Source organism: Nuphar pumila, chromosome 16 (assembly GCF_984573655.1).
Source record: "Nuphar pumila chromosome 16, dmNupPumi1.hap1.1, whole genome shotgun sequence".
Lineage (NCBI taxonomy): Eukaryota > Viridiplantae > Streptophyta > Magnoliopsida > Nymphaeales > Nymphaeaceae > Nuphar > Nuphar pumila.
Window position 1 is genome coordinate 14132552 of NC_143264.1, and position 26783 is coordinate 14159334.

Genomic DNA, 26783 nt, shown 5'->3' on the forward strand with positions numbered 1-26783 from the left:
AAAGTTGCAACAATTTATCATTTCATACAGGTAGAGCGAAATTGAAGGAAGAGAGATCCAGACTTGAGGGCAAATCTTCTCTGACCCAAGAAGAATGATGCATGGGCATAGCAGTTATAATCCGAGTCTATAAGAGATCCAATTGGATTCGTAGTTAGTACTTAGAATTTGAATTTATGTTTTGAGTTTGCTTTCGTATTCAGATCTTAGATCTTATCCAAGATACGTCATAGGGTTAAGGTTATATTTTCTATAAATACTTGTCATGTGAAAGGGATTAAAAGAGAATTTATTAAAGAAAATTATTATTTTTTTTGAGTTTATGCATTATTTTTTTCATTGTTCCTGCTTTCATAGCATAATTTTATTAAGAATGACCTGGTTTTATTTCGTAAATCTTTTTGCAACATCCATTCGATTTGCATCATAGAAAAAGCTGGTTTATTAAAAAAATACGTAACAGAAAAAAAAAACATTCAATGAGAAACCCAAAAAGGAGAGAGAGAGAGAGGAGGGGTGGTTGGGGCCAAGAGGGATCTGATTTCCTGGTCTTTAAAACAGGCTGTTCCCTCTCTCAGGTTTTGCAGAGAGTTCCTTGTGGTGAAGGGTTGCTGGAAAGCAATCGGCCGTTGAAACAGGCATCGAGGCTGGCATTGGCCGTTGGAGTTTCCAAAAACCACCCCTTAAGGTGGGAATCAAATTTGTGCATTGGGGAGGAGGGTGTTGGAGCTGCTAAAACTCTCCCCATTGCCAGCGTTTTGGTAAAACACTGCTTCCAAACGGAGCTGAGCATCGGGGATAAGAAAACACAGCACAATCAGGTGCAAGGGTGATCAGGTGAAGCGGAGTATTGCAATTGTGCATTGTGATTGCACCTGATCCCCACACCTCCGATGCAGTGCTCCCAAGCAAAGCCTTAGAGAGGCAGCTTGTTTCTCGCTCAAAGAGCTTGCTACCCCTCGGTGGTGTACACACCGAGCAAATTTATTTTAGACCACCAAAACGAATACCATGATTGGTCTTTTGGGTTCTCAAACATTAGGATATGACCACCACCAAAGCATTAATGATTCGTTCGGAGGCAAGAACACAAACATACCACTGACAAGCAGGCAGATTGCAAACACACACAAACAGCCTCAGCAGAAAAATTAAATGACCGAGCCTGTGACTAGCGCTAATCATCTGACTCGGACTCTGCACTCTGAAGCCACGCTATGAACGGCTTCACCTTCTTCCATATTTCCAAATTGTTGCCGCCACTACTGCTCTTCAGGCCTTCCTCATACCACTGCAGCATGTACTCTTCCTCCACCACATCATCATCATAAAGTGCCTTCAGGATCAGAGCCACTTCTTTCATCACATCACTACTAGACTTGCTACAGAACTCCAACGCTCGGAGCAGCATCAGCTGCTGCAAGCCAGTCTCCTGTGTTACAGCAGCAAGATAGGCCTTCTTTGTGCTGACCTCCTTTGAGAAACCCTTACCCACGCCATCAAACAGGGCCTCAAACAGTGCGTTCATGATATCCTGCCGGTCGCCAGAGAGTGGTGCAAGAAAGGAGCACAACTGGCTTGGAGTGCAGCCCTTTTTCAGATTGCCCTTTATCGCTGAAAGCAACGATTCATGAATTGTTAAAGTGCCATTCTCTTTATCGCTTCCTTTTTTTGGTGACTCCACCTGTTTTTCAGATTTTTTAGCATGCTTGGGCTTCTCCTTTGGATCATCGGTATTTAGCATCACCATTTCAGCAGTCACAGCACTCAACTGCTCCTGGATTCGCTGCCGTGCTGCCTCAAGGGAGGCATCAGTCTGCCACTGGATATCATCTTCATCACCATCCTCTTCATCAGCATGACTTCCTGTGGGAGAACCATGATCCTCATCAGAGCCAGCAGCCTTCTTCTTTGCAACAGCAACCTTGGAGGTCACCTTTTTCTTGGCATCTTTCTTCGCCTTCTGCACCTCATCTGCAGCCTCCCCTTCCTTCAATCGTTCCTTCTCAGCTCTCCTCATTGCTTTCTTATCCTTCCCTCCTTTCTTTGGTTCAGGGGGGTTCTTAAGAATGAAGGTGGTGAGCTTGTCTCTCATATCAACATCCGACACAAACCCGCAAGCAGCACACTTCAAATTGATAACCTGCGTCTTGGTGATGACAATCTCAGTTTCAGGGTTCCCACAACCATAGCACTGCACGTATTTCTTGATGAAATTCTCAAGAAGACCTGCGAGTTTTGCAGTGTCGTGAGCCCCATTGACAAGGGAGACACCTGTCTTGTCATCAAATCTGGACTGAGCACCAAGCTCGCAACCAAAGAACTTTGTGGTGTAAGAAGCAGGTCTGGCAAGTGCCTTTGCTATATCTACCATATTGACAATGTTGGTCTTGATGCCATTTCCCCGACCTTCAATCTTGGTAATCATCTTTGGCATCTTGTAACGGTAGAAGGCATCATCTCTGTTTCCAGCACCAATATTCTGCAAAGCCATCTTCTCCTACTATTCTGCCAAAGATGTCTATTCGGATGAAACAGGCCAGAAATCAACAAAAAGGCAATTTCATCCAGCAACTTTTAGTGGATCACCATCAAAGAGAGGTGGCAACTGAGTGCAACACAAGAGCCACCGAGGTTCTCTAAGCAAAAGTAGATGATGAGGCTTGTACTTTTCCCTCAACTTTGGCAACCCAATTGATTCAAAATAGAAAAGAACGTCCTCAGACATAAAAGTAGTTGTAAGCTTAACGCCCTCTGCTTTAGCAGGGTAGAAAGGAAAGCAAGACGTCCAACCGATACTCCCTACACATGACCGTAATAATAAGAAACAAAATCAGAACCAAATCAAATCTAGAAATCAAAAGCAGTTCCCAAGTATACAACATTAATCCATTATCATATTTGTTGCCTCTCATATTTGATCTTTTTTGAGAGAAAAGAGAATCAACACAGTTCATTACTAAAAACTGAACATAAAACAGAGAAGACGACAAAGAGTCACCCAGAATAAGCTGTCACAACCCTCCCATATTTGACTAGAGGCTTCTCCAATGACATATTGGGCATTGTCCATGCATACACCAGCTATTGCACCCTCCAAGCACGTATTACTTCAATGCCAACTTTTCACAATTTATGATATTATAGAGATAGAACTAATACTACAAGAACCCCAGAAAATTTTTTATGCATTTCCACCCACAAACTGATAAATTTATGCAAGTTCTCAATCTGAAGCCATTAGGTAACAGAATCAAGGGCAAACCAAACAATGAGGGAAGACAACATGCCAAAACTAATATTGAAAAGAAAAATATTAAAAAACATTTGAGGCATTCCTGCAGATCATTTAGTCACGCTGCTCAGTTGTGTGAAAATGAAGCAACCAACGTGGCTTTGGCTGCAATTTTTACCCTCCTCAGGACAAAAGAATAGAAGTTTATGCCATTTCTCCAGCTCTCTATGTAAATAAGTACAGCCAACGTAACACTCTCATAGAAAGAAAATCAAAAAGGGCTTCAATCTAAAACTACACCCATTTGCATCTACTTCTTGCATTGATAGACAAAGATGCATATCTCTGGCAATCAGGTCTTGTGAATCTCATTCATGCAGGAGCTAGTAATGTTCACATTTGGCCGTCAAGTGATATATAATATGTTCATTACAGGTGCAAACAAATGTTGAAAAAATCACATTGCATCATGTATTAGAGTATGACTAATGCTGCATCATTGGAAACTGATATGGTTCACCTGGATATGACCAACTGTGATGAATACAAACATATTCAATAGGTCAATGAAGGCTAGGATAATAGAAATGACAAATTTAGAAGAATGAGCCGATCACTATTTTAAACAGTTCATCAATAATGTGTGGTCTAGCATGACTGTAAACCTTCTCCTTTCTATTTTATAATTTTATAATGCCAGATGATTGAAGTACTGTAATGGTTTATAAGCCTTAAATATCTAGTCACCAATATCTATGAATAAAAACATATTCTAAAATTGTTGTTTTCTTATGTCATTGATTTGACATGAAAATCGGATGAATTATTTGATCATAATAGTATATTTTCATCTTAATTTAGTAAAAAAGATATTAGCAATAAAGTAGACAGCATTACTGCAATTTTTACTTTTTGGAACGATCAATTCACAATTTCTTATTCAATTAAAATTTAAATGCTATGGCACACAAGAAGGGAAGAAAAAAAGACAAGGACAAGAACACATCAGAAGATCAATAAAGGCAATCATCAGATGCAAAATCCATGAAAAGATAAGTTCTATGTCACCCTCACTCTGCTAAATCTATGAGTAGATAACATACTACCTGAAATTTCAATAGCCCTGAGGGGAAATTTGTACCAAAATAGTCTATCTAAACTACCATACCAGAAAGTTCTACCCAAAAAAATATTCACATCTCAAAACGCAAACCATATTACTCCTGAACTGCACCTAATAACTACACCACAATTAACTAACCCAGAAATCAACTACCATCTCTATTAGCACAAAGCTCATCTAATCAAAGATACCTCGAATATCCAAAACAGAAATTCCCAAAAAATTATAGCAGATTCCAAAAAAAGAATATTATATATATAGAGAGAGAGAGAGAGGAGTGTATCATCAAACACTAAAAAGTATTCTATGATACATCATCAGACGTGTTTCCGCCACTGATCGTGCAAGATCAGAGGGGGAAACGATTTTTTTACCTTGAATATATCAAAACAGAAATTCCCAAAAAAATTGCAGATTCCAAAAAAAAGACTACTATATAGAGAGAGAGAGAGAGAAAGAGGGAGAGATGAGTGTATCAAACACTCAAAAGTGTTTGATGATAGCAGAAGATGTGTTTCCACCACTGATTGCGCAAGATCAGCAGCAGCCTTTTCGCAGTGTTTATGGACTGCCACTAAAGGCAGTTTTCCTGCCCAGACCTTTGGTGAAAGGTCAAAACTTCAAAAAAAATATTTGAAGCCCTGGGCTGCACTATATATATATATATATATATATATATATATATATATAGAGAGAGAGAGAGAGAGAGAGAGAGTCATGGACAACAACGATATTTTAAAAATATCACGATATTATCGCTGTAGCCATTTTGATAATGACGATATTATCAATTAGTTTACTGTTTTCATTTATTTTTTACATTTTAAAAATGTTTTCCTTTTACATTTCTTACTTATTTCTTTCATTATTTATGTATTTTTGTCTAAACATGATATTTTCTTTCTTATTTTTATTATTTTTTATATTTTTTATATTTTTTAAGCCATGAGATTTTCTTGAGATTTATCACCAAACTTATAATATTGCAAGAAATAGCCTCAATATAGGGGGATACACAACAAGCCAAGCTAGCTTGGGCTCGACCCGTCTAAGCTTGCTCGAGCCTGTCCACGGAAGTAAATGAGCCGAGCTTGTACACAAGTCCAGGCTCGATATACATAAACAAGCCGAGCTTGATCAAGCCACTAAACTCGATAAAGCTCGAAAATCTAGATTAAGCTTGTAAAAATAGTATATATATAATATGTTTGCAAAAGTATAAACAATAGTTAGTGTTTCTCTAACGGGCAGGCTCTGGACTTTTCATCTAAAGGTCAAGGTATCAAATCTGCTGCCAGTATAACTTTTCACATTTTACAATAACCTAGACCGTATTTGTAGAATATGTATAATTTTTTCAACATAATAGTAAAAAATGGTCAGCTTGGTCTAACGGTGAGGCATTTGTACACATTTTGAAGAGGTTGGGGTTCTAATCCCACCTCTTCAAAAGTGAAAGATACATTTTTTTTAACTCCGGTAAAGCTTGGCTTGGCTTGGCTCAACCTCGGAAGAAAGCAGAGTTTGAACAATGTTGTTCAAAATCGGCTTCGAGCTCAAGAACACATGCATTTTGAAACTAGCCAGGTTAGAATCTGCTCATGTGCATGCCTATTCACTGGGGTATAGCCGGTAACGATATTTGTGACTATGATATATATATATATATATATATATATATATATATATATATATATATATATATATATATGGACACACACACTCTAGGAATCAACACCAGGACCATGTGTTTTATATAAAATAATAATATTTGCAGTCAAAATCTTACAAAGATTTTGGACCATTGATTGTTCCAACCTTATAAAAACTCACCCATGTGTTGGAATCAAGAATATAGATCACATCTGCACGGTCAGAATTTAAAAATAAAATGAAAAAAAAAAAACTGAAAACCTCATTTAGAATGTTTCGTTTATCGTGCTCCATTTAGCATGTTTGCATACATGTTCTCTCTTTGTGTGTGTTAGGAATCATAAGATTAACTGCTATCAACTGAAACGTGATCGTATGAATTACACAACAAGGGAAAATAAATGGATCAAATAAACGAACTCAAGAAATACTAATCAAATATACGATTAGAAAAATCATAAATTATGTCCCGCGAATATTTTCGAGATGTCGAGAAATACGATCAAACAAATTATTGTCAAGGGAAAAAAAGAAAAGAATCAAAGAAACAATCTAAACAGGAATTAACCGAGCATAGAACATATATCAGAAAATACAAAAACCCTAGAAAGTCCAAATAATAGAACCGATCGGGAACTGACATCCCGATATCAAGGAAAACACGATCATCGGATGAATCAACCATCAACGGAAAAGAAAAAGCACCGACTTCCGTATCGGAACATCAAACATCGAATTCACATCAATCGGTCGAAATATAAAAGCCCAAAATCAACACAATCAATCAAAAAAAAAAAGGTATCCATGATGACTTCATCATCAAAATCAGAGCCATCGGATATCAATCTTCAACCACCAAAATCAAAAGATCGACGGATTGATCGCCATCTCCGAAACCATGGACAGATTGAAAGCATGAAGGGAAAGGAATTAGGATTTCAGAGAGAGGGAGGAGGCTTACTGCGAGTAAAAAGAAGAAGGAGAGCTCTGTCTTCAATGGCGATTGCCGATTGCTTCGGTTGCCAGCTGCTGCCTCCCCAAAGGGCGGTATTTATACACGCAATATAGGTTAGGTCTCGGCTTCATCCTACGACGCAATGATCATAATACCCTTGCCAATCGCCGCACTGATGCAGCTGAGGCATGGGTGTTTTAGTCATTTACAGTCGGTGCGCCAAGCCGCCTTCAGCGGCGGGAGGTTCGGACCCGGATCGGCCAGTGTTCGAATCGGGGCATTGGTACAGGTCCGTGCTGCAATCTTTTCCTGACATGGATAAGGGTCCACTTCTATTGCACAAGATCCAAGTCCAACCCAATCATGGCTAAAGTAACAAGGATCTATCCCCCTTTTTCTAGAAGCTTCTTTAGTTCATAGTCATAACATATTTCAATTGGATTAGGATTTTGGATTTGAATTGGATACTAAGTTTAGAACCAAACTCTAGTCAGACGTGGTGCAAATGGATCAGATCCAGTCTGGATCCTGTGTGATCCCAACATGCATCAGAATCTTATGCAACAGACCCCCAACTCGAAACTTGTTCAAATCTTATTTGAAGGATCCATATATGAAAATAGTGTAAGATTTAGATTGTAGATCCAAAACCAAAGCTCACCTGTAAATAGCAATTGAATTCAGATATCGTTATTGGACCCTTGGGCATCTGGTTTTCCATTCATTTCAACATTAAGGCCATGTTTGGAAGCTTTCAACGAGGTTGTGTTGTGGTTTCCCTAATGCTCTCATACTCTCTTGTTTAGGAGAAGTAGTTGCTCAAACAATGCATTGAGAACCGTCTTAGCAGCCACAACACCACATTTGAACATCATTTGTAATAGGATGTTTTTAGCAACTTTGTCTCTCAACATCACACTTGTTATTATCCATAATTGGCTCTGATTTACTTTGGTGTTCTTTTTGTTCTAATTGGATTTGATGTTTCGATTTCTTGCTCCAATAGAGCGGATGTAACAGGTCTTTGAGTTTGGATGTTAGTATTTAGTTCATTTAAAGAAGTGGGTTGGGTCTGTAGAGATCATGATTCAATAGTCATTCTTGATCCAAGTTCAGCTAAGAAAAAATTCAGATCTAGCCAACGATTCAAATTCAGATGCTGCCCCAAATCCAATATTGAGGTGGATAACTTAGTGAGTGTGGGAGCCACACATGTTGATATGTGGCAGATCAAGAGTAAACCCTACTCTGAGACAAGTCTCAGCTTCCTATAGAGTTTTCAGAATTGAAATGACATCGCCAGCACGTGACATGTGTCAACACCAGAAAGAAGAAGAGCAAGCTAGCAAGGCCTACAAGGGGGGTGTCTCCCCCTGTCTAGAGTGTTCTCCCTCCTTCTAAAAAGGAGAGGTTACGCATAGTCTATTAATGTCTTCTTTAATTATTTTTTTATTTTTTAAGACTTTAGACTTGTGAAGAATCCAATTCAGAATAAGATTATAGCCTCTTATTTTTGTTTAGTTTTAGTTGTCAAATATGATAAATTTTTTGGCAACTAGATGGTATTTTGGATTTATAAGTTAGTTTAATTGTATACAATATATATGGACTCAAATCCAAATCTCTCAACTATATAAAGAGGTCTGAAAAACCCCTGGAATAGGATTATTGAATTTGGAATCTCTCTCTCTCTCTCTCTCTCTCTCTCTCTCTCTCTCTCTCTCTCTCTCTCTCTGGTCTTTCTTTGATTCATGTGAAGGTTAGGGCCTCCCTAGGTGGATCAACATCTTCCTACGCCAAACAATGCAGTTTTGCATTTTGGTCAACCTGGCCAAAGTTATCTTGCTATAAATCACGTGCATGCTCTCTTAAACATATAGGGCACTCCTTAGACTTGCTACAAACTTTCAAACATACTTTAAGTACTAATCTCAGCCTTAGTTAAGTCCCTACCCATTTTCTAGAGTTGAAAGACTGAAATCATACCTTGTTGAATCAAAAAAATGCATAGTTTGGCTCCTTTGATCGCACAAGCCTCTTTCACAACCCAACTGACTATCCCTAACCCCTAGTGTAACGCCCCCAAAACTTCAACCCTTTAAAATTTTATAAAAATTTAAAACTTTTCTTTTATATTTAAAAGAATGACAGCGGAAACATTTTCAAACAGGGTTCAAAACCTCGGGCGGGTTACATGAATAAGATGAACCGCATAGGTTTGGATCCAACTCTCCTATAGGGTTTGGATCTTGGTCTAGGGTTTCCTTCCAACCACAAATTAGAGTATTTTAAAAGCTTATAAATAAGACAAGAATAATTTAAGCAAAACATAAATCATTCTAAAAAGATTTAAATGTTTATTCAACCCATCATTTACAAAATTCACAAAACATCATGTGCTAAGCCTATAAGTCCTGATCTGTTGTTCCCGCTTTGCATCCAGACTGCGCTACATCTGCAAATTAGTCATTACTTGTTCCTTATAAAATGGGGTCAAACTAGTACAAACCTGACAGATACGTACACCAAATTTTGAGGAAGTCATATAACTTTAGAATATATATTCTAACTCATATTATATAGCACATCAGTTCAGATATTTAAAACAGTTATGAAAATATTTAATATGGGATTAACATAACATGCTTAACATTCAGTATGCCCTTAGTCATAATTCATCTTTCTCGAAGCTCATTAATATTAATCAAAAACAAGTTTAGATCAATTGGCATGTTTTCAATATAGAATTGGAACGACCCCAACTGTTCGTCGTAAAAATAATGGAATTTTTTTTTAAGAACATTTACAAAAACTCACCCAAGGATCTAGGGCCTCACAGATTTAATAATGATAAACCAAACTATGTATTGAATCAAAAGAAGAATAAATCAATCTTTATTAATTCAATAAATAATATCAAATAGTCTAGACACAAAAATCATCTATCTCAGTAGAGCCACTCTATCATAAACTTGAAACTTGAAACCAGTCACAAAGCTCGCAGTCAGTCCAGGACATCACTGAACATTCGTGCCTATAAAACAGTTTTAAGAAAATGGGTAAGAACAATAGTCATTTATATGAATTCCTCTAAAAATTCAAATAGTAAAGAAATAGCATAAGCAAATTCATGCATAATTTCAGAGGAATATCACAATTAACAACTTACCATTCATGCATTTAACCAAATATCATACAGTAACAAATATTGTGTGAAACAAAATAAACATGAATAAATGAACTAATGCTGAACAATAAAATATGCATGATTCAATGCACATGCATAAACAACTTATTAAGTTATTTACCAGAGCTGCTTTTACATGCATGTCCTTATTAAATGCACACAAGTTTAATTTTAACTTTTTCTTAAACACGCGGATACTCAAAACATGAACAAATTCTTGAAGTCCAAGTTAAGTTCTCAGTTGTAGCTTAATACACAATTTGTATTTTATTACTGAATTTCACACTCATTCCTCAACCAATATCAAGAATCATCACCTTCTATCAAAATATTATGAATCCTTAGCTAATGCCTGGATATCAATATTCTCAACCATTGATGTCACTTTCTTGATATACCAAAACTACAGCTGAGTCAATAATACTATCTCTAAGTAAAGTTGTTAAAATCTTCCTAAAAATGTGGCCAAAAGATGAACCACCACATCGAGTTCAGGGGCACAATCGCATACAGAGTTCTAGTATCCTCATGGTCCCCCAAGACTACCATCCAAGATTACCACACTGTAGAAGGGACATCAAAGAAGATATTAATTACATTGTTTGATCTCTTTTACATATTCAACTAATTTTAAGTTTTTTACACAAAAACTATTTTGCAAATCCATATACAAAACACATAAATTCAGGCCCTTGTCATCTCAATTTAACATTATAATTAAATTTTAGAAAAATCAATAAATTTCTAGAAACAAATTTTGTAATGCATAAATGAAATCAATAATAAGTGGAGTAACAAATGCTCCTGGCCTACACGACCTGCAGTGGTTCACATCTAACCAACCACATATCTCAAAAGTAAATTATGCATTTTTGCAAAATTTCAATTAACATGCAACACACTCATTGTTTCAAAACATGTTCACAATGCACATTCAAACGTATAAATGAATGCACATAAAACCAAATGCATACGCATGTGAATAGATGCTTGCAGAACACATTATCATGATCAATTTCATACATAAATAACCAAACCAGCATATGATCACCTTTATGCAAATATCAAATAAATTCCAGATTTCATGTGTATGATATGCACAACTGCAAGTCAATCAAATCAAAATCATGTTTATATACCATTTCAGAAAGAATGCATACATCAGCCTATACATGACCCATTTCATTTATTAAATCAACTATGAAAAAAAATTATAAATCCAACTAATAGGGTTGATCCATGTACATGATCAAATTCATGTATATAGGTCGACTATGCTGAAAAATATGCACTTACAACATGTTGGCTTATCCATGTACATAATCATAATCATGTACATGGGTTAGCTAAACCATAAGGAACCTTGTGCATAGCGTATACAGCATGTTGGCTGCACTCGTACATGCGTACAAAACCATATAACTGCAACATATAATTTTATGAACATGCATCGTAATATCACATTCAAATGCGTGAGCATAAAGTTGGATAGGTCTAAATCACCACAAAACATGTAATCAAATAAGCCTATAGCCAAAATGAATGTAAACATGTGCACGACAAATCTAATCAGATTTACATACTCATGAATCTCGGTAAATCTGATCAGATTTACATACCAATAAAACTCGACAAATCTGATCAAACTTATATACTCATAAAACACGGCAAATTTAATCAGACACTCATAAAACATGGCGAATCTGATCAAATTTATATACTTATAAAACTTAGTAATTCTGATTAGATTTACATATTATGAAACTTGGCAAATTTGATCCAGATTTACATACATATAGAACCTGACAAGTCTGGTCAGATTTGCATACATAAGAAAATCGACAAGTCTTATTAAATTAGCTTATATGTAAAAATCAGCAAGTCTGGTCATATTGCATACAACAACACAACAACAACAACTACGCCTTCATCCCAAAACAATTGGGGTCAGCGATATGAACCAAAAAAGAAATTCATTTTGGGTCTTCCACATAAATCCTTTTCCTCCAATCATTTCTATCCAACGCCATGTCCTTGGTGAGGTTCAAAGCATTCATATCCTTTCCTATCATCTCCATCCAAGTCTTCCTAGGCCTACCCCGACCTCTTTTAACTAATATATTTTCCCATTTCTCCAACCTTCTAACTGGAGCATCATTAGGCCTTCGCCGAATATGTCCAAACCACCGTAAACGATTCTCTCGCATCTTATTTTCAATGGGTGCAACACCTACCTTCTTACGTATCTCTTTGTTCCGAATCTTATCTTTTATTGTATTTCCACACATCCATCTAAGCATCCGCATCTCAGCTACACTCATTTTTTGAATATGATGTCTCTTGGCAGCCCAACATTCCGTACCATATAGTAAAGCGGGTCTAATAGTCGTCCTATAAAACTTTCCCTTCAACCGCAATGGCATTCTACGATCGCACAGCACTCCAGTAGCACTTTTCCATTTCATCCACCCAACCTTTATCCTATGATTTACATCTCCATCAATTTCTCCATACTTTTGAATGATGGATCCCAAATATTTGAAATAATCATTCACCGGTATATCTTGCTCACCAAGCTTCACTACACTCCCATCACTACTTCGTTGCTTACTAAACCGACATTCCATATATTCAGTCTTACTCTTACTCAACTTAAAACCTCTAGCTTCCAATGTCTGTCTCCATAATTCTAACTTAGCATTAACCCCAGCTCTAGACTCATCAATCAAAACAATATCATCAGCAAACAACATACACCACGGTACATTTTCTTGAATTGATGTCGTAAGCTCATCCATCACTATCGCAAATAGGAAAGGGCTTAAAGCAGATCCTTGATGTAACCCAACCGTTATCGGAAAATTGGTTGTCACCCCTCCACAAGTGCGGACATTGGTTACTACTCCTTCATACAACCAGTCTGATCAGATTTGCATACATAATAAAAATCAACCAGTCTGATCAGATTTGCTTACATGTAAAAAATCAAAAAGTTTGATAAAAAATAATGCAATCAAACATGGTAGATCTGGCCAAATCTGCACACTTAAGAAACTTGACAGATCTGGACCAGATTTGTCAACCCATGCACTTGGCAGATCTGTCAAAATTTATCACTATGTAAAAGTCAACAGATCTGTCTGTATGCATCTTATATAAATTTTGAACAATAAAACCTATTCAGCTGTATGCATGTCAAGAGATTATCATATCTGAACAAAAGTCTCTCTCTCTCTCTCTCTCTCTCTCTCTCTCTCTCTCTATATATATATATATATATATATATATATATATATATATATATATATATATATATATATATATATATATATATATATATATATTCAGCATGAAAAGCCATTAAAAGAAAACCGACAATATGTATTTTTAACTACATAAATATCCAAATCGACATTCTATGTATATCTTTAAATACATTAACAACAAGACCAATTGAATCTATGGCATGAACATATTTTTGATGCATGAACCATAAACTCGGTAATATGCATGTACAACAATCCATAAAATGGATGGGTCTGAATACATATTTTCAAACACATGGAATAGGAAAATCGACATCTATATGAATAAATACACACATGCATCTATCTACATAAAATTGATAATACATATTGTTTTGAAATCAAATTTCTCTTTTTCCCTCTAATACCTATAGATGAATAGATTTAAACATATTTTTTCCAGTAAGAACTTAGAGAGAAATTAGAAAAAGACCGAAAAATCGATGGATGTATGAAGAAAAACTGATTTTTCTTCTCATCTTCTTCTCCTTTTCTTTCTTCTTTTTCTTTTCCCTCTTTCTTTTCTTTTTTTTTTCTCTCTCACACGATTTTGGTTCTCTCCTCTTTTCTCTATCTAACTCTCTCTCTCTAGAACACAAGTTCTAGAGAGAGGGAGAGATCAACCCCTTTATATTTTATCTTTCACATTTTATTTTCTTATTTTATTTCTTTAAGTTAATCCAATCTAGAATGAGGTGACGTCCCCTCTAGACGAGGCCTAAGAGAGTAGAGTTCTACTCAATATGGAACTCTACCTCTTCTCGATAATCTTAATTAATTAAAATTTATTCAATTACTAATATTTATTATTTTATTTAATATAATATTTTAAAGAATATTCTATAGAGTGTTGCCCCCCTCTAGAAGTCTCGATGGGTTAGAGTTCTATGCCAGGTAGAACTCTACCTCATCCTCTTTTAAATTAAAGTTGATTTTAAAGTTTTAAGTTGGTCATGTATAAATTTTGGATCTAGATCTGGATCCAAAATTTAAATTCATATCCAAATCCATATGCATTCTACCTAAACCGGATCCTAGTTAAATGGATCCTAGACTGGGTCTAGATCCATATTAACTTAGATCAAATAGAGCAGATCCAGTCTGATCCAATCCAGAAAAAAGTAAAAAATAGAAGCAGGTTATTTTTTAAAAATGAGATTTTTGGGCCAACCGTAATCCAATTTTAGAAAAATAGGTCACCAACATGCTCAGTATTTTGAGGTGCATCTAACAGTGTATATATCTGAATTTCACTTTTGAATTTTGCTGAATTTTGCTTAATTTTAAAGGTTAAAAATAAAAAAATTCTCAAATTATAATTGGCTCAACTAGGTCGTGTCAGTGGGCTCTAGGCTACGCCCAAACCCAGCTGATGTCACCTATAAAATACTATATTTTTCTATGGTTTTATCAATTTAATTAAATAATTAAAAATTATATTTTTTGAATTTAAAAAAAAATCATAGAAAAATACACGATATTGCATCCCTACCCCCTTAAAAGAATTTTGTCCACAAAATTAAAATGTACCGTATAAATGTGGGTATAGTGGTTATGCATATCAGCCTCGGGCTTCCAAATGCAGTCGTCCAGTCTATGATGCTGCCAGCACCTTCACAAACAAGATCGTACTACTATAATGTGTAATCCCCTAACGATCCACGATCTCTATCGATTCTCTTTCATCGTCAAATCAGGTTGTACTTTGAACTCCTCATAGTGAATTACGTGTGAAGGGTCAGGTACATACTTTCTCAATATCGAGACATGAAAGACATTATGAATCTGGAAAAACTGAGAAGGAAGCGCCATCCGGCATGCTGAGTCGCCAACACGCTCAAGAATCTTGAATGGTCCAACAAACTGAGGGCTCGATTTCTTCTTCCCAAACCTAAACACACTCTTCATAGGAGAGATTCGAACAAACATGTGATCGCCCATGGTAAAACTAAGTTCCCTATGTCACTGATCGGCATAGCTCTTCTGCTTGTTCTGCGCCACAAGCAAATGTTGTTGAATCAACTGCACCTAGTCTGAGTAGTGCTTGATAGCCTCTGGAGACTCCATTGCTCTCACTCCAACCCCATCTCAACACACCGGGGATATGCATGGTCTAACATATAGAGCTTCGTATGGGGTCATACCAATACTAACATGGTAACTATTGTTGTATGAAAACTTTGCAAGCTTTACATGCCTGTACCAATCCTCTGCCCAATCCATCGTGCATGTCCTAAGCATATCCTCAAGTGTATGTATCATGTGCTCTGTATGCCCGTTAGTTTGTAGGTGAAACGTCGTGTTGAACTTCAACGTAGTACCTAGGGTCTTCTATAACTAGTACAAGAAATGAGACATAAAATGAGAGTTTTGGTCTGACACAATCGAACGTGGCACCCTATGAAGTCGGACTATCTCATCCACATACAAATCTACTAAGCTCTCCAGACTCTGAATCACCCTAATAAGTAGAAAATGGGCACTCTTCGTCAATCGGTCCACAATAACCCAGATGACATCGTGCTGACGATGGGTCCTCGACAAATCCAAAATGAAATCTATCGATATGTCATCTCACTTCTACTCAAAGATGTCAAAAGGCTAAAGCAGTCCACCAACCATCTTATGCTCGACCTTCACTTGTTGGCAGGTGAGACATCGATACATGAATTCTACAATATCCTGCTCCATCTCATTCTACTAATATGTCATCTAGAGATCCTTGAACATCTTGGTAGAACTAGGGTGAATAGAATACTTCGACCTGCGGGCCTCACTCATCAGCTACTTCCGTAGTGCCTTCGGAACCCACCATCTGTCCTCAAACATAATAGTTTCATCCTCCTCAGGATGAAACTGTGCGTTTGGCTTTTGGGCAACTCATGCACAACCTATGGAAGTCTAGATCGACCGATTAAAGATCCTCAATATAGTCTATAATCTCAGGTTGTGCCTTCATCCCAACACAAAGGATGCGTCCAGACTCGTCTTCAAATGGCTGCCACTTGATGAACTCCCCAATCAAGTCCCAATTGTGACCAATCAAGCTGATTGTTGTGACTGAAGTCTTCCTGCTAAGTGTGTTTGCCATTACACTCACCTTATCAGAGTGGTAGGCAATGGTGAACTCATACTCCTTGAAGAACTCTAACCACCTACGCTGCCTCAAATTCAGATCTCGCTACGTGAAAATATACTTGAGGCTCTTATGGTCAAACAGAACTTCAAATTGTTTCTCATATAAGTAGTGATGCCATATCTTTAGCGCAAAAAACAATAGCCGCTAACTCCAAGTCATGTATGAGGTAGTTCTTCTCGTGCACCTTCAGCTGCCGAGAAGCGTACGCGATGACCATCTCGTGTTGCATCAAAATACAACTGAGTTCGGTCTCCAAAGTATCGTTATACACTATGAACCCTCCCATCCTAGAAGGCAAAAATATCACTGGGGCTGAGGTCAACCTCCTCTTCAGCTCTTAGAAGCTCTCCACATACCGAGGTGACCAAACAAGCTTCACCTCCTTATACAAAAGTTGAGTCATCAAAGCACCTATACGAGAGAAGTCTGGTATGAATCGACAGTAATAGCCCACCAACCCTAAGAAACTCCAAATCTCTAACATTATCTCTGGTTACTCCCAAGACAACACTGCCTCTACCTTGGTTGGATCCACCTCAACGCCCTTCTCTGAGATCACATGGTCGATGAACATCACCTTGTTAAGTCAAAACTCACACTTAGAGAACTTAGTGTACAACTTATGTTCCCTTAGTATCTGCAACACAATCCGCAAGTGCTCTCGGTGCCCCTTCACACTCTCAAAATATATGAGAATGTTATCAATAAACACGATGTCAAACTGATTCAGCCATAACCTGAAGACCTGTTTCATCAAGTCCATGAATGTTGCAAGGGCATTGATGAGTCTAAAAGACATCACCAAGAACTCGTAGTGCCCATATCTGGACATGAACCTAGTCTTCGGGATATCCCCTGCCTTAATCTGTAATTGATGGTGCCCAAAACAAGGATCGATCATAGAGAACACCTTTGGCATACGCAACTGGTCGAACAAATCATTAATCCTAGGCAAAGGGTACCCGTTCTTCACCGTAATCTGGTTTTGCATGCAATAGTCTATGTAATGACGCATGGATCCATTCTTCTTCTTTACAAAAAGAATTGGTGCACCCCAAGGTGACACACTCGGCATGATGAGACCCCTGTCAAGAAGTTTATGCAAGTGCTTCTTCAGCTCAATAAGCTCTACATGTGTCATGTGATACGGCGCACACGATATTGGTGTCGTGCTAGACACTAACTCAATTGAGAACTCGATCTTTTTGTAAGGTGACAAACCTGACAAGTCCTTTGAGAAGACATCTGAAACCTCATGAATCACATCCAACTGCTCCAAAGGTGTCTCTTGACTGTCCGTAGCGAACACACTAGCCAAGAACACCATACATCCCTGCTTATGGTACTTCGAGATCTTCATTGCCAAGATGATCCTCACCTCACTCATAGGCCTAGATGCCTGAAATACCAGCGCAAACAAGTCAGGGCACTCCAATAAAACCTTCTTTCCTCGATACTGAAAAGTCGCATTGTGTCTGTACAACCAGTCCGTACCCAGAATGTCATGTCTAGTATGACTAAGTCGACAGACAACTCATGTCCCTCGATAACTACTCAAACTGCAATAAAGTACTTCTCACATCAAGTAGACATGTTTATCAGAGATATAACGTCAAGAGTTTTCTCTAGGCTAGACAGAACGAGGTCAAGCAATCCCATAAAAGATGAAGAAATAAATGAATGGGCAGCCCTCGAATCAAACATAACACGAGCAAGATTATTAGTAATTTTGTAGCCTGATCAAATCTACCCCCTTAGGATTTGATCCAGAACAACAAGCACAGTCATACAAGCACAAAAATTTAATTCACACACATGAAATTAAATAAAATCATCCCTACGATCAAAAATATAGAAATTCAATCATTTCAAGAGAGTAAATAAAAATTTACAAGATAGCTCTTACTATTGATGTAGAGACTCTTTCTAGCGTACGAGTTTGTGACTTTCTGGTATTGGTTCTAATAGATCTAACTGGGATATGATATCAACTCTATCTTATACAAAGACATATTAGTATCCCAAGTAATCCAATGCATGGTTTTACAATCTTGCTCTAATACTAACCCTGTAACGACCTCAACTGACCCTCATAAAAATAGTAGAATTTTTTTTAGAACAATTGCGAAAACTCACCCAAGGATCCAGAGCCTCACATATTTAATATACCAAATGACAAATCAAATTGTGCATTGAATCAAAAGAAGAATAAATCAAACTTTATTAATCCAATAAATAATATCAAATAGTGTAGACACAAAAATCGTCTATCTCAGTAGAGCTACTCTGTCATGAACCCGAAACCTGAAACCAGTCATAAGGCTTGCAATCTCCCACTAGCTAGTCCAGGATATCACTGAACATCCATGCCTGTAAAATAGTTTTAAGAAAATGGGTAAGAACTGCAGTTCTTTGTACGAATTCCTCTAAAAATTCAGACATTAAAAACATGGCAAAAATAAATTCATGCATAATTTCATAGGAATATCACAATTAACAACATACCATAATCAACTTATTATTCAAGCGTCTAATCAAATATCATGTAATAACAAATATCATGTGAAATAAAATAAGTATGAATGCATGAGCTAATGTTGAACAGTAAAATATGCATGATTCAATGCACATGCATGAATAACTTATTAAGTTATTTATCAGAGTTTTTTTTGCATACATGTCCCTATTAAATGCACATAAGTTTAATTTTTACTTTTTCTTAAACCCGCGGAAACTGAAAATGGGCATAAATTCTCAAAGTCTAAGTTAGGTTTCCAGTTGTAGCTTAACACACAATTTGTATTTTATTACTGAGTTTCACACTCATTCCTCTACCGATATCAGGAATCCTCACCTTTCATCGAAACATTAGGAATCATCACCTAATGTCGGGACATCAATGAAAATTCTTAATAATTGACATCACTTTCTTGGTATACCAAAACTACACTAGAGTCAACAACAACACCCCAAGCAAAGTAGCTGAAATCTTCCTAAAACCGTGATCAGGAGGTGAACCACAACATCGGGTTCAAGGGCACAATCACACATAGAGTTTTAATATCCATATGATCCTCCAAGACCGTCATCAAAGATTTCTACACTGTAGAAGAGACATCAAGAAAGAGATTAATTACATTGTTTGGTTTCTTTTACCTTTTCAAATAATTTCAAGTTCTTTATACAAAAATTGTTTTGCAAATCCACATGTAAAACATCAATGTAAGAGATTAATTACATTGCTTGGCCCTCTCAATTTAATAATTAATTAAATTTAAAAAAAAAACAATAAATTTACATAAATAAATTTTGCAATGCATAAATAAAATCAATAATAAGTAGAGCAACACATCCTCTTGTCCTACACGACTCGCAGTGGTTCACATATGATCACCTATATATCTCAAAAATGATTTATGCATCTTTGCAAAATTTCAGTGAACATGCAATACACTAATTATTCCAAAACATATTCATAATGCACATTCAAACATAAAAATGAATGCACATAAAACTAAACGCATACGCATGTGAATAGATGCTTGCAGAACACATTATCATGATCAATTCTATGCATAAATAACCAAACCTGCATATGATCACCTTTATGCAAACATCAAATAAATTTCAGATTTTATGTGTATGATTTGCATAACTGCAAGTCAATCAAATCAAAATCATGTTTATTTACCATTTCAGAAAGAATGCATACACCTATACATGACCCATTTCATGTATTAAATCAACTATGCAGAAACTTTTACAAATCCAATGAATGGGGTTGATCTATGTACATGATCAAATTCATATACAAGGGTCGACCATTCTGAAAAACACGCACTTTCAGCATGTTGGCTGATCCATGTACATAATCATAATCATGTACATGGATCAGCCAAACAATAAGGAACCTTGTGCATAGTGTATACAACATTCTAGCTGCACTCATACATGTGTACAAAACCATAAAATTGCAACATATAATTCTATGAACATTCATTGTAATAGCACATTCGAATGCATGAACATGTAGTTGGACATGTCTAAATCACCATGAAACATGTAATCAAATGCATAAGCCTGCAACGAAAATGAATGTGAACCTATGCTTGGCAAATCTAATCATATTTACATACTCATGAATCTCGGCAAATCTGATCAGATTTACAAATTCATAAAACTCGGCAAATCTGATCAAACACTCATAAAACTTGGCAAATCTGATCAAATTTATATACTTATAAAACTTAGCAATTTTGATCAGATTTACATACTATGAAACTCGGTAAATCTGACCCAGATTTGCATACATAAGAAAATCGACAAGTGGTGTGAGTTTTATGAAAACGCTTTTTAAAACAATATTTTTAATCAAAATCAAGTGAAAGCTAGACACCAAAAATGTAAAACTGGCTCGCACGAGTGATGGAGTCTGGGTCAAACTCAGAGAACGAGAAACACTTTGTATTCAAATACACAATCTAAACTACGCTTTATTGCCTTGAAAAATAAAAATTTAATTAACTAAATAAACAAGAGAGTGTTGCCCCTGCAGAGGGCTGAAACAAATAATTAAAGTGTCTTATTACAAACCCAATTGATTTAAATAAATGAAAGAAATAAAATCCTAATCTAAAAATAAAGAAAAATAATCTTCAGTGTTTGAGGCTTTTATAGTCTTGAGACTTGATTTGCTTCCCTTTATCCTTCCCTCAGTGTACCCTTTGGGTAACTAGGTTAAACACTTTTTGGTCTTTGAGGGCTCCCTTAGAGTACTTTTGAGGGTACAAAAAGGGGCGCACCGCACATTCAAATGCTTCTATGCAAAACACAAAAACAAAACACAGCAGTATGAATGGAACTAAACAAGGATTGATTAGCTAATGATAAAAATAAATCAGCAAGATCAAGAATTAAATTAACTAAAACAAACTAATAACATGAACTAACCTATGAACTACTTGTAACAACTTACCACTAAAAGACAAAACAACCTAACTAACTAAAACAACTTCAGTCACCTTAACTAATGAATCAAACTCTGAAATAACCAACTAAAGTTTGCATCTAATGAATTGCTTGAAATAATTAAAATAAGCTAACTAATGTTGGAACTACCCAAACAATTACTAATGCTAAAGAACGTAACTAATTAAGGAATAATGAGAGCCTAAACAAACAGCAATTGGGAAGAACTAAACCAATGAATAATGAAAGCATTGCAAACCTGGAATAAACAAACAAAACAATCAATAACTAAATCAAACAATGACTAATGAAATCAACGACCAGAACATATAACTAATGAAATAAATCATTCAACTCATATATTCTGCACCAAAAAAAAAATGTTAACTATAAACTATAGCTATGACGATAGCTATGAACTAAGCACGCAATAAAGAAAACGTTGAACCAACCAACTCAAACAATATAATATTACCTAATTATAATAAAAACAACTAAGTTAATTTCTAACTACTATGCTACTGAATAAAACAAAACACTGATGCAGCTGGAATCATAGAAACGTGATGAACAAAAACTATCAAAGATGTTGCTCTAAATAATAACAAAAAGACGCTGAACCTTCTTAACAAAAGAAAATGCTGAATGCAAATCTAGAAACGAGGCTGGTATTGAATAAAGAAAAAAACTAAAGCTGAATGAATACTAAGCAAAACGCTGAAACTAAAGTCGATTGAGTAAAAAAAAATTAACATGCAATTTGACACGAAGACGTTGTACTATGCTTTAGCTTTTTTCTTTTTCTTTTAATATAATAAACAATCTAACCAACTAAAACTAATCTAATATTTGATTAAACTTAATGCCTAGTATTGAACAGCAAATAAAGAAGCATGATCTAATTGACTTACAAAAAAAATATTAATTCGGAAAACTATGCTAAAACCATAGATTTACCTTAATCAAGATTATTCAAGGCTTAGATCAAGAAATCGGCTAAACTACTTAAAATGAAATCTACTTTTTTTCTTTTTATTTTTCAGATGCACAACATGAATTAAACTATATTAACATGCAAATGATGTGAAGATCAATTAAAAACTACATGTGATGTTTTGCTTTATGCGATGAAAAACCTAAAACTATGGTGAAATGGGAGAGAAAAAAATGAACCTGACGATTTGCTTTCGATGGATTAAAATGAGAAGAGAAGATGGTTAATCCCAGTTGAACACACGCCTCCCCGACAAAAAGAACGGTTGCCGACGACGGATTCGATGCGAAGAGAAAAAGAGAAAGAAGAAGAAGAGAGTGAGAGAAATTGACAAGAATTGAAAACAAGGAAGAAAGAGAAGAGAGGGAGGGAGCAAAGGGGGCATTTTCTTCAGAGGAAAAAATGTCCCCTCATGCTGGAAAAATCCTATATGTAATGAGTGAATTAGATTAAAACAAACTTTTCAAAAAGAGTTCAAATTTTTTTGATAATTTTCAAAAAAGAGTCTCTTATAGAAAAACGTGTTTTTCTAAAAATCAAAACTTCCTAAACTAAATAAAATAAACTAATTACAATCTAATCTAACTAAACTATAATTAAAAAAATTCTAAAATAAATAAAAACACTGAAAAATGCAAAGCAAGCTTTGAAATACACAATTTTCTGATAATTTCTATTTCAATACGGTTTCTCAAAACTAACAATAAAACTGGGTTTTTAATGTGATTTTTCATGAATTAAATGTTAAATATATGCATGATCAGTAAGTCTTATCATATTTGCTTATATGTAAAAAATCAATAAGTCTGAACGTATTGCACATAAGAAAAATCAACAAGTCTGATCAGATTTACTTACATGTAAAAATCAGCAAGTCTAATCAGAAACAATGCAACCAAACATGGCCAGATATGCATACTTAAGAAACTCGGTAGATCTGGACAAGATTCATCAAACCATGCACTCGGAAAGTCGACAGCAAGATCTGTATGCATCTTATATAAATTTGGAACAATAAAACCCATTCAGCTATAAGAAAACATCAATAATGAAAACTCAACAAATAAACTATTGCATTAAAGAAAAGAAAATAATTAATTTCAATATTTTTCAAATAACTCTGTTAATCTGCAAAGCTCCCTCATCTGTAAATAAATGAGATTTTCTAATTTTAATCCAAATAAATTAAAAAACAGAATAGCTCTGCTAGGGTTTTGCCCTGTGTTGTTTCCCTCTTCCTGCGTCTGTCAGTCTCACCGTCGTCATTGGCCTTGCACCGACGGTTCTTATTGTTGATCGGCTCGGATTGTTGTGCTAGAGATCGATCTCCTCTTGGATGATGTCTGGGCTTCCTATCGACGCCATCTAAGATCCACCTTCCCCTTCTGTTTCCCCATATCATGTGTAGCTTCCCTCCATCCGATCCGTGGTTTCGTCCAAGGTGAAGGATGATGCTAAGATCTCGGCAGTTGTGTTGACGTCCAAGATGAAAGATGATCAACTTAGTTGCAGGAGTCCTGCCCTTGGTTGTACGCTTCAGATTTCGAGAGGGTGGTGTATGTTCCCCTTGGAACACGGGGCCGCGTGTTCAGGGGTCCGAATGAGTGCCACATGGCACTCATTCGACTGGTTATGTACGGAGGAAGATCTTGGGTTTTGCAATATTCATTCCTCCGTACACAACCAGCCGAATGAGTGCCACGTGGCACTCATTCGGACCCCTGAACACGCGGCCCCGTGTTCACGGGGTAACATACAACCTGCTCGGTCAGATTTCCCCTACTCATATTCAGGCCAAGATCCTATCGTCTGTTGGTGCAACTCCTCCTGAGCTTAGCACCAATCAGTGGGTTATATTCTTGGTGGGTGCCTCCTCCTCGCTGCATATGATACCCAATATGAAGGTTGTTGATGCAAACGAGTAGGCCGGAGCCTCCCATGTGTCTTCCCAGCAAGATACCACCAAGTTGAAGGACGCAGTCGATCGCTGAGGTAAGTCACTCGATTCCCTTGCTGGTTCTAGTGGTTGGTAAGGTCAATGAAGGATCAGATCAACTTGGTTCTGGTTCTACTAATATTGATTCTTTCCTAGATTGGCAAAATTCTGGATCGTCGCATACACCATCCAAGATGACAGATGGTGTATTGTTGAATCTTGTGTCTGCTCTCCTTGATCAACAGGGGCTGGTGTATTGTTGAATCTTGTGTCTGCTCTCCTTGATCAACAGGGATTGGGATCAGCTCATAACCCACCCAAGATGATGGATGGTGTTACGTCGATCATGCCTAACCCGTCTAAGCTGACCGACAGTGTTATGCAACGAGACCATAGTGTTGATGATGGTTTTGGTTGTGAATCGTTGAACCTGTGTCACACACCCCATCCAAGATGATGGATGGTTGTCACGACGATAACCTTGATCGCATTCTTGTCTCACCAAAACTGGATCTTGGAAATGGTATCTCAACTGTGAACATGCCCATGCCTGATCGGTCTTGGGCTCAGATTATTGGATGTCACTCATTAGAATTGCATCTGTTTTGGCTTAAGCCTAGTAGGTAGGAGGGGAAAATCATTTTTCATATTCCTCAAGGTTTATATGTTAATCATATGAAGCCATATGAATTTTCTTTGGTGTGTAAATGGGATACCCGGCCAATGGAATGAGAATTCTATGTGTCGAAACTTTGCAATGATGAAAATTGAACGAAAAAACTATTTTCTCAGCTCTCCCTGAAAATGAATTTTTTGTTCACCTTGGAAATAAGGAGGACATGATGTTTGTTCTTCAACGGGGACCTTGGATGCTAGCAGGAAGAACCCTGTTGATGGAACAATGGGACGACTCTGGGATCCCTAAGTTTCATGGACCGAGATCCCTTCCTATTTTGACTCATATTTCTGGTCTTCCACCGGCTATGTGGCGTCAGAATATTGTTTGCAATGCTTGAGGAAGGGTTGGGTGATAAACTTGTAGCGGTGGACGAGCGCACAAGTGCCTCCATTTCACTAGAATTCTAATTGAAGTTCCTATCAATTGTGAATTACTTAGTTCTGCACCTCTTGTTTTAGGCGAACTCTTTAAAGGTGACTTGAAGTTCCTATCAATTTTGAGTATGAATCTTCATCAAAAGTTTGTGAGGTATGCCAATCGCGGGACTGACTGATGCCCGCGCAAATCTAACCTTGTCTCTAAGATAGTCTAAGGTGATAGTTGGCAACAAAAAAAAAGTGCTCAATGTTTGGGTTCCTAAGGTATGCCTGGGGTAAGCCACATCACGCTCCGGCCTCATGGAGGCATAGGTGGTAAGTCCAAACGCGATCCATGAAGATTTTTTCATAGAATATCAAGGGTTTTGTTAAACCCCAGGCGCATAGGGAGCTCCAATCTTTTACCCAGAATTATCGGAGATGTTTTTCATTATTGAACCAATTATTTCTTTTAAGTGTTTTTTATCTTTAAAGTATAAATATGCTGATTTTAATATTGTTCATAATACTTATAATACTTAATGTGAGATTGATAGAATGTATATTATGTGTTTTTGATCTTTTGGAAACCGGCCCTTTACATCATTAAATGTAGTAATGGATCAGGATGAATGCACACCGAGGCACAAATTACCTGATGCAGTATCCAACTCTCTCTCTCTCTCTCTCTCTCTCTCTCTCTCTCTCTCTCTATATATATATATATATATATATATATATATATATATATATATATATATATATATTGGTTATGTACTGTGATACCTTATGGTCGTACCATAGTCGCAAATACCAGTCTTCACTATATCTCCGCAAGGCAATTTCTAGATATAATATAGGTTTAGTTGATAAATCTTGGAAAAAAATCAGGGATTAAAATATTTTAAATATATAAAAATAATAGAAATAAGTTGTGTCACACTGTTACTCGTATCCCCTTCTGTACAAGTCATATTGGAAACTTCCTAAAAATGGTCATATCCTCGTATCCATGTGACATAGGAAATGAGTAAGACAAATGACATGTTTAGATAATAAAATACACATATAACAAAAGAAATAAGAAAAAAACATAATAAAAGAAGAAAAATGTAGTTAAGATATAGAAAAGAAGTAAAAAGGTAACTCATAATTTCGTGATATTATCACAATATATATACATTTCTGAGATTTTTAAAATGGCATGATATTTTGCCTTTAATATCATTTTATAAATTTACAGCTATATTATC

The 26783-nt window shown here is 36.4% G+C and overlaps 1 protein-coding gene across 1 annotated transcript; it reads right to left on the bottom strand.

Annotated features, from left to right (window-relative positions):
• Positions 1–983: 983 nt before the first annotated feature.
• On the bottom strand, positions 984–7052 carry LOC149812976 (eukaryotic translation initiation factor 5-like). The gene is made up of 2 exons (XM_089990913.1): positions 6973–7052; positions 984–2802 (listed from the first exon to the last, which is right to left on the bottom strand). Exon 2 carries the CDS (start codon positions 2492–2494, stop codon positions 1178–1180), a length of 1317 nt encoding a protein of 438 aa, XP_089847039.1. The 5' UTR covers positions 2495–2802; positions 6973–7052; the 3' UTR covers positions 984–1177.
• Positions 7053–26783: the final 19731 nt, after the last annotated feature.

Excerpts from the sequence above, each read along its gene's own strand:
- LOC149812976 (XM_089990913.1), bottom strand. The coding sequence starts at position 2,494 with ATGGCTTTGCAGAATATTGGTGCTGGAAACAGAGATGATGCCTTCTAC.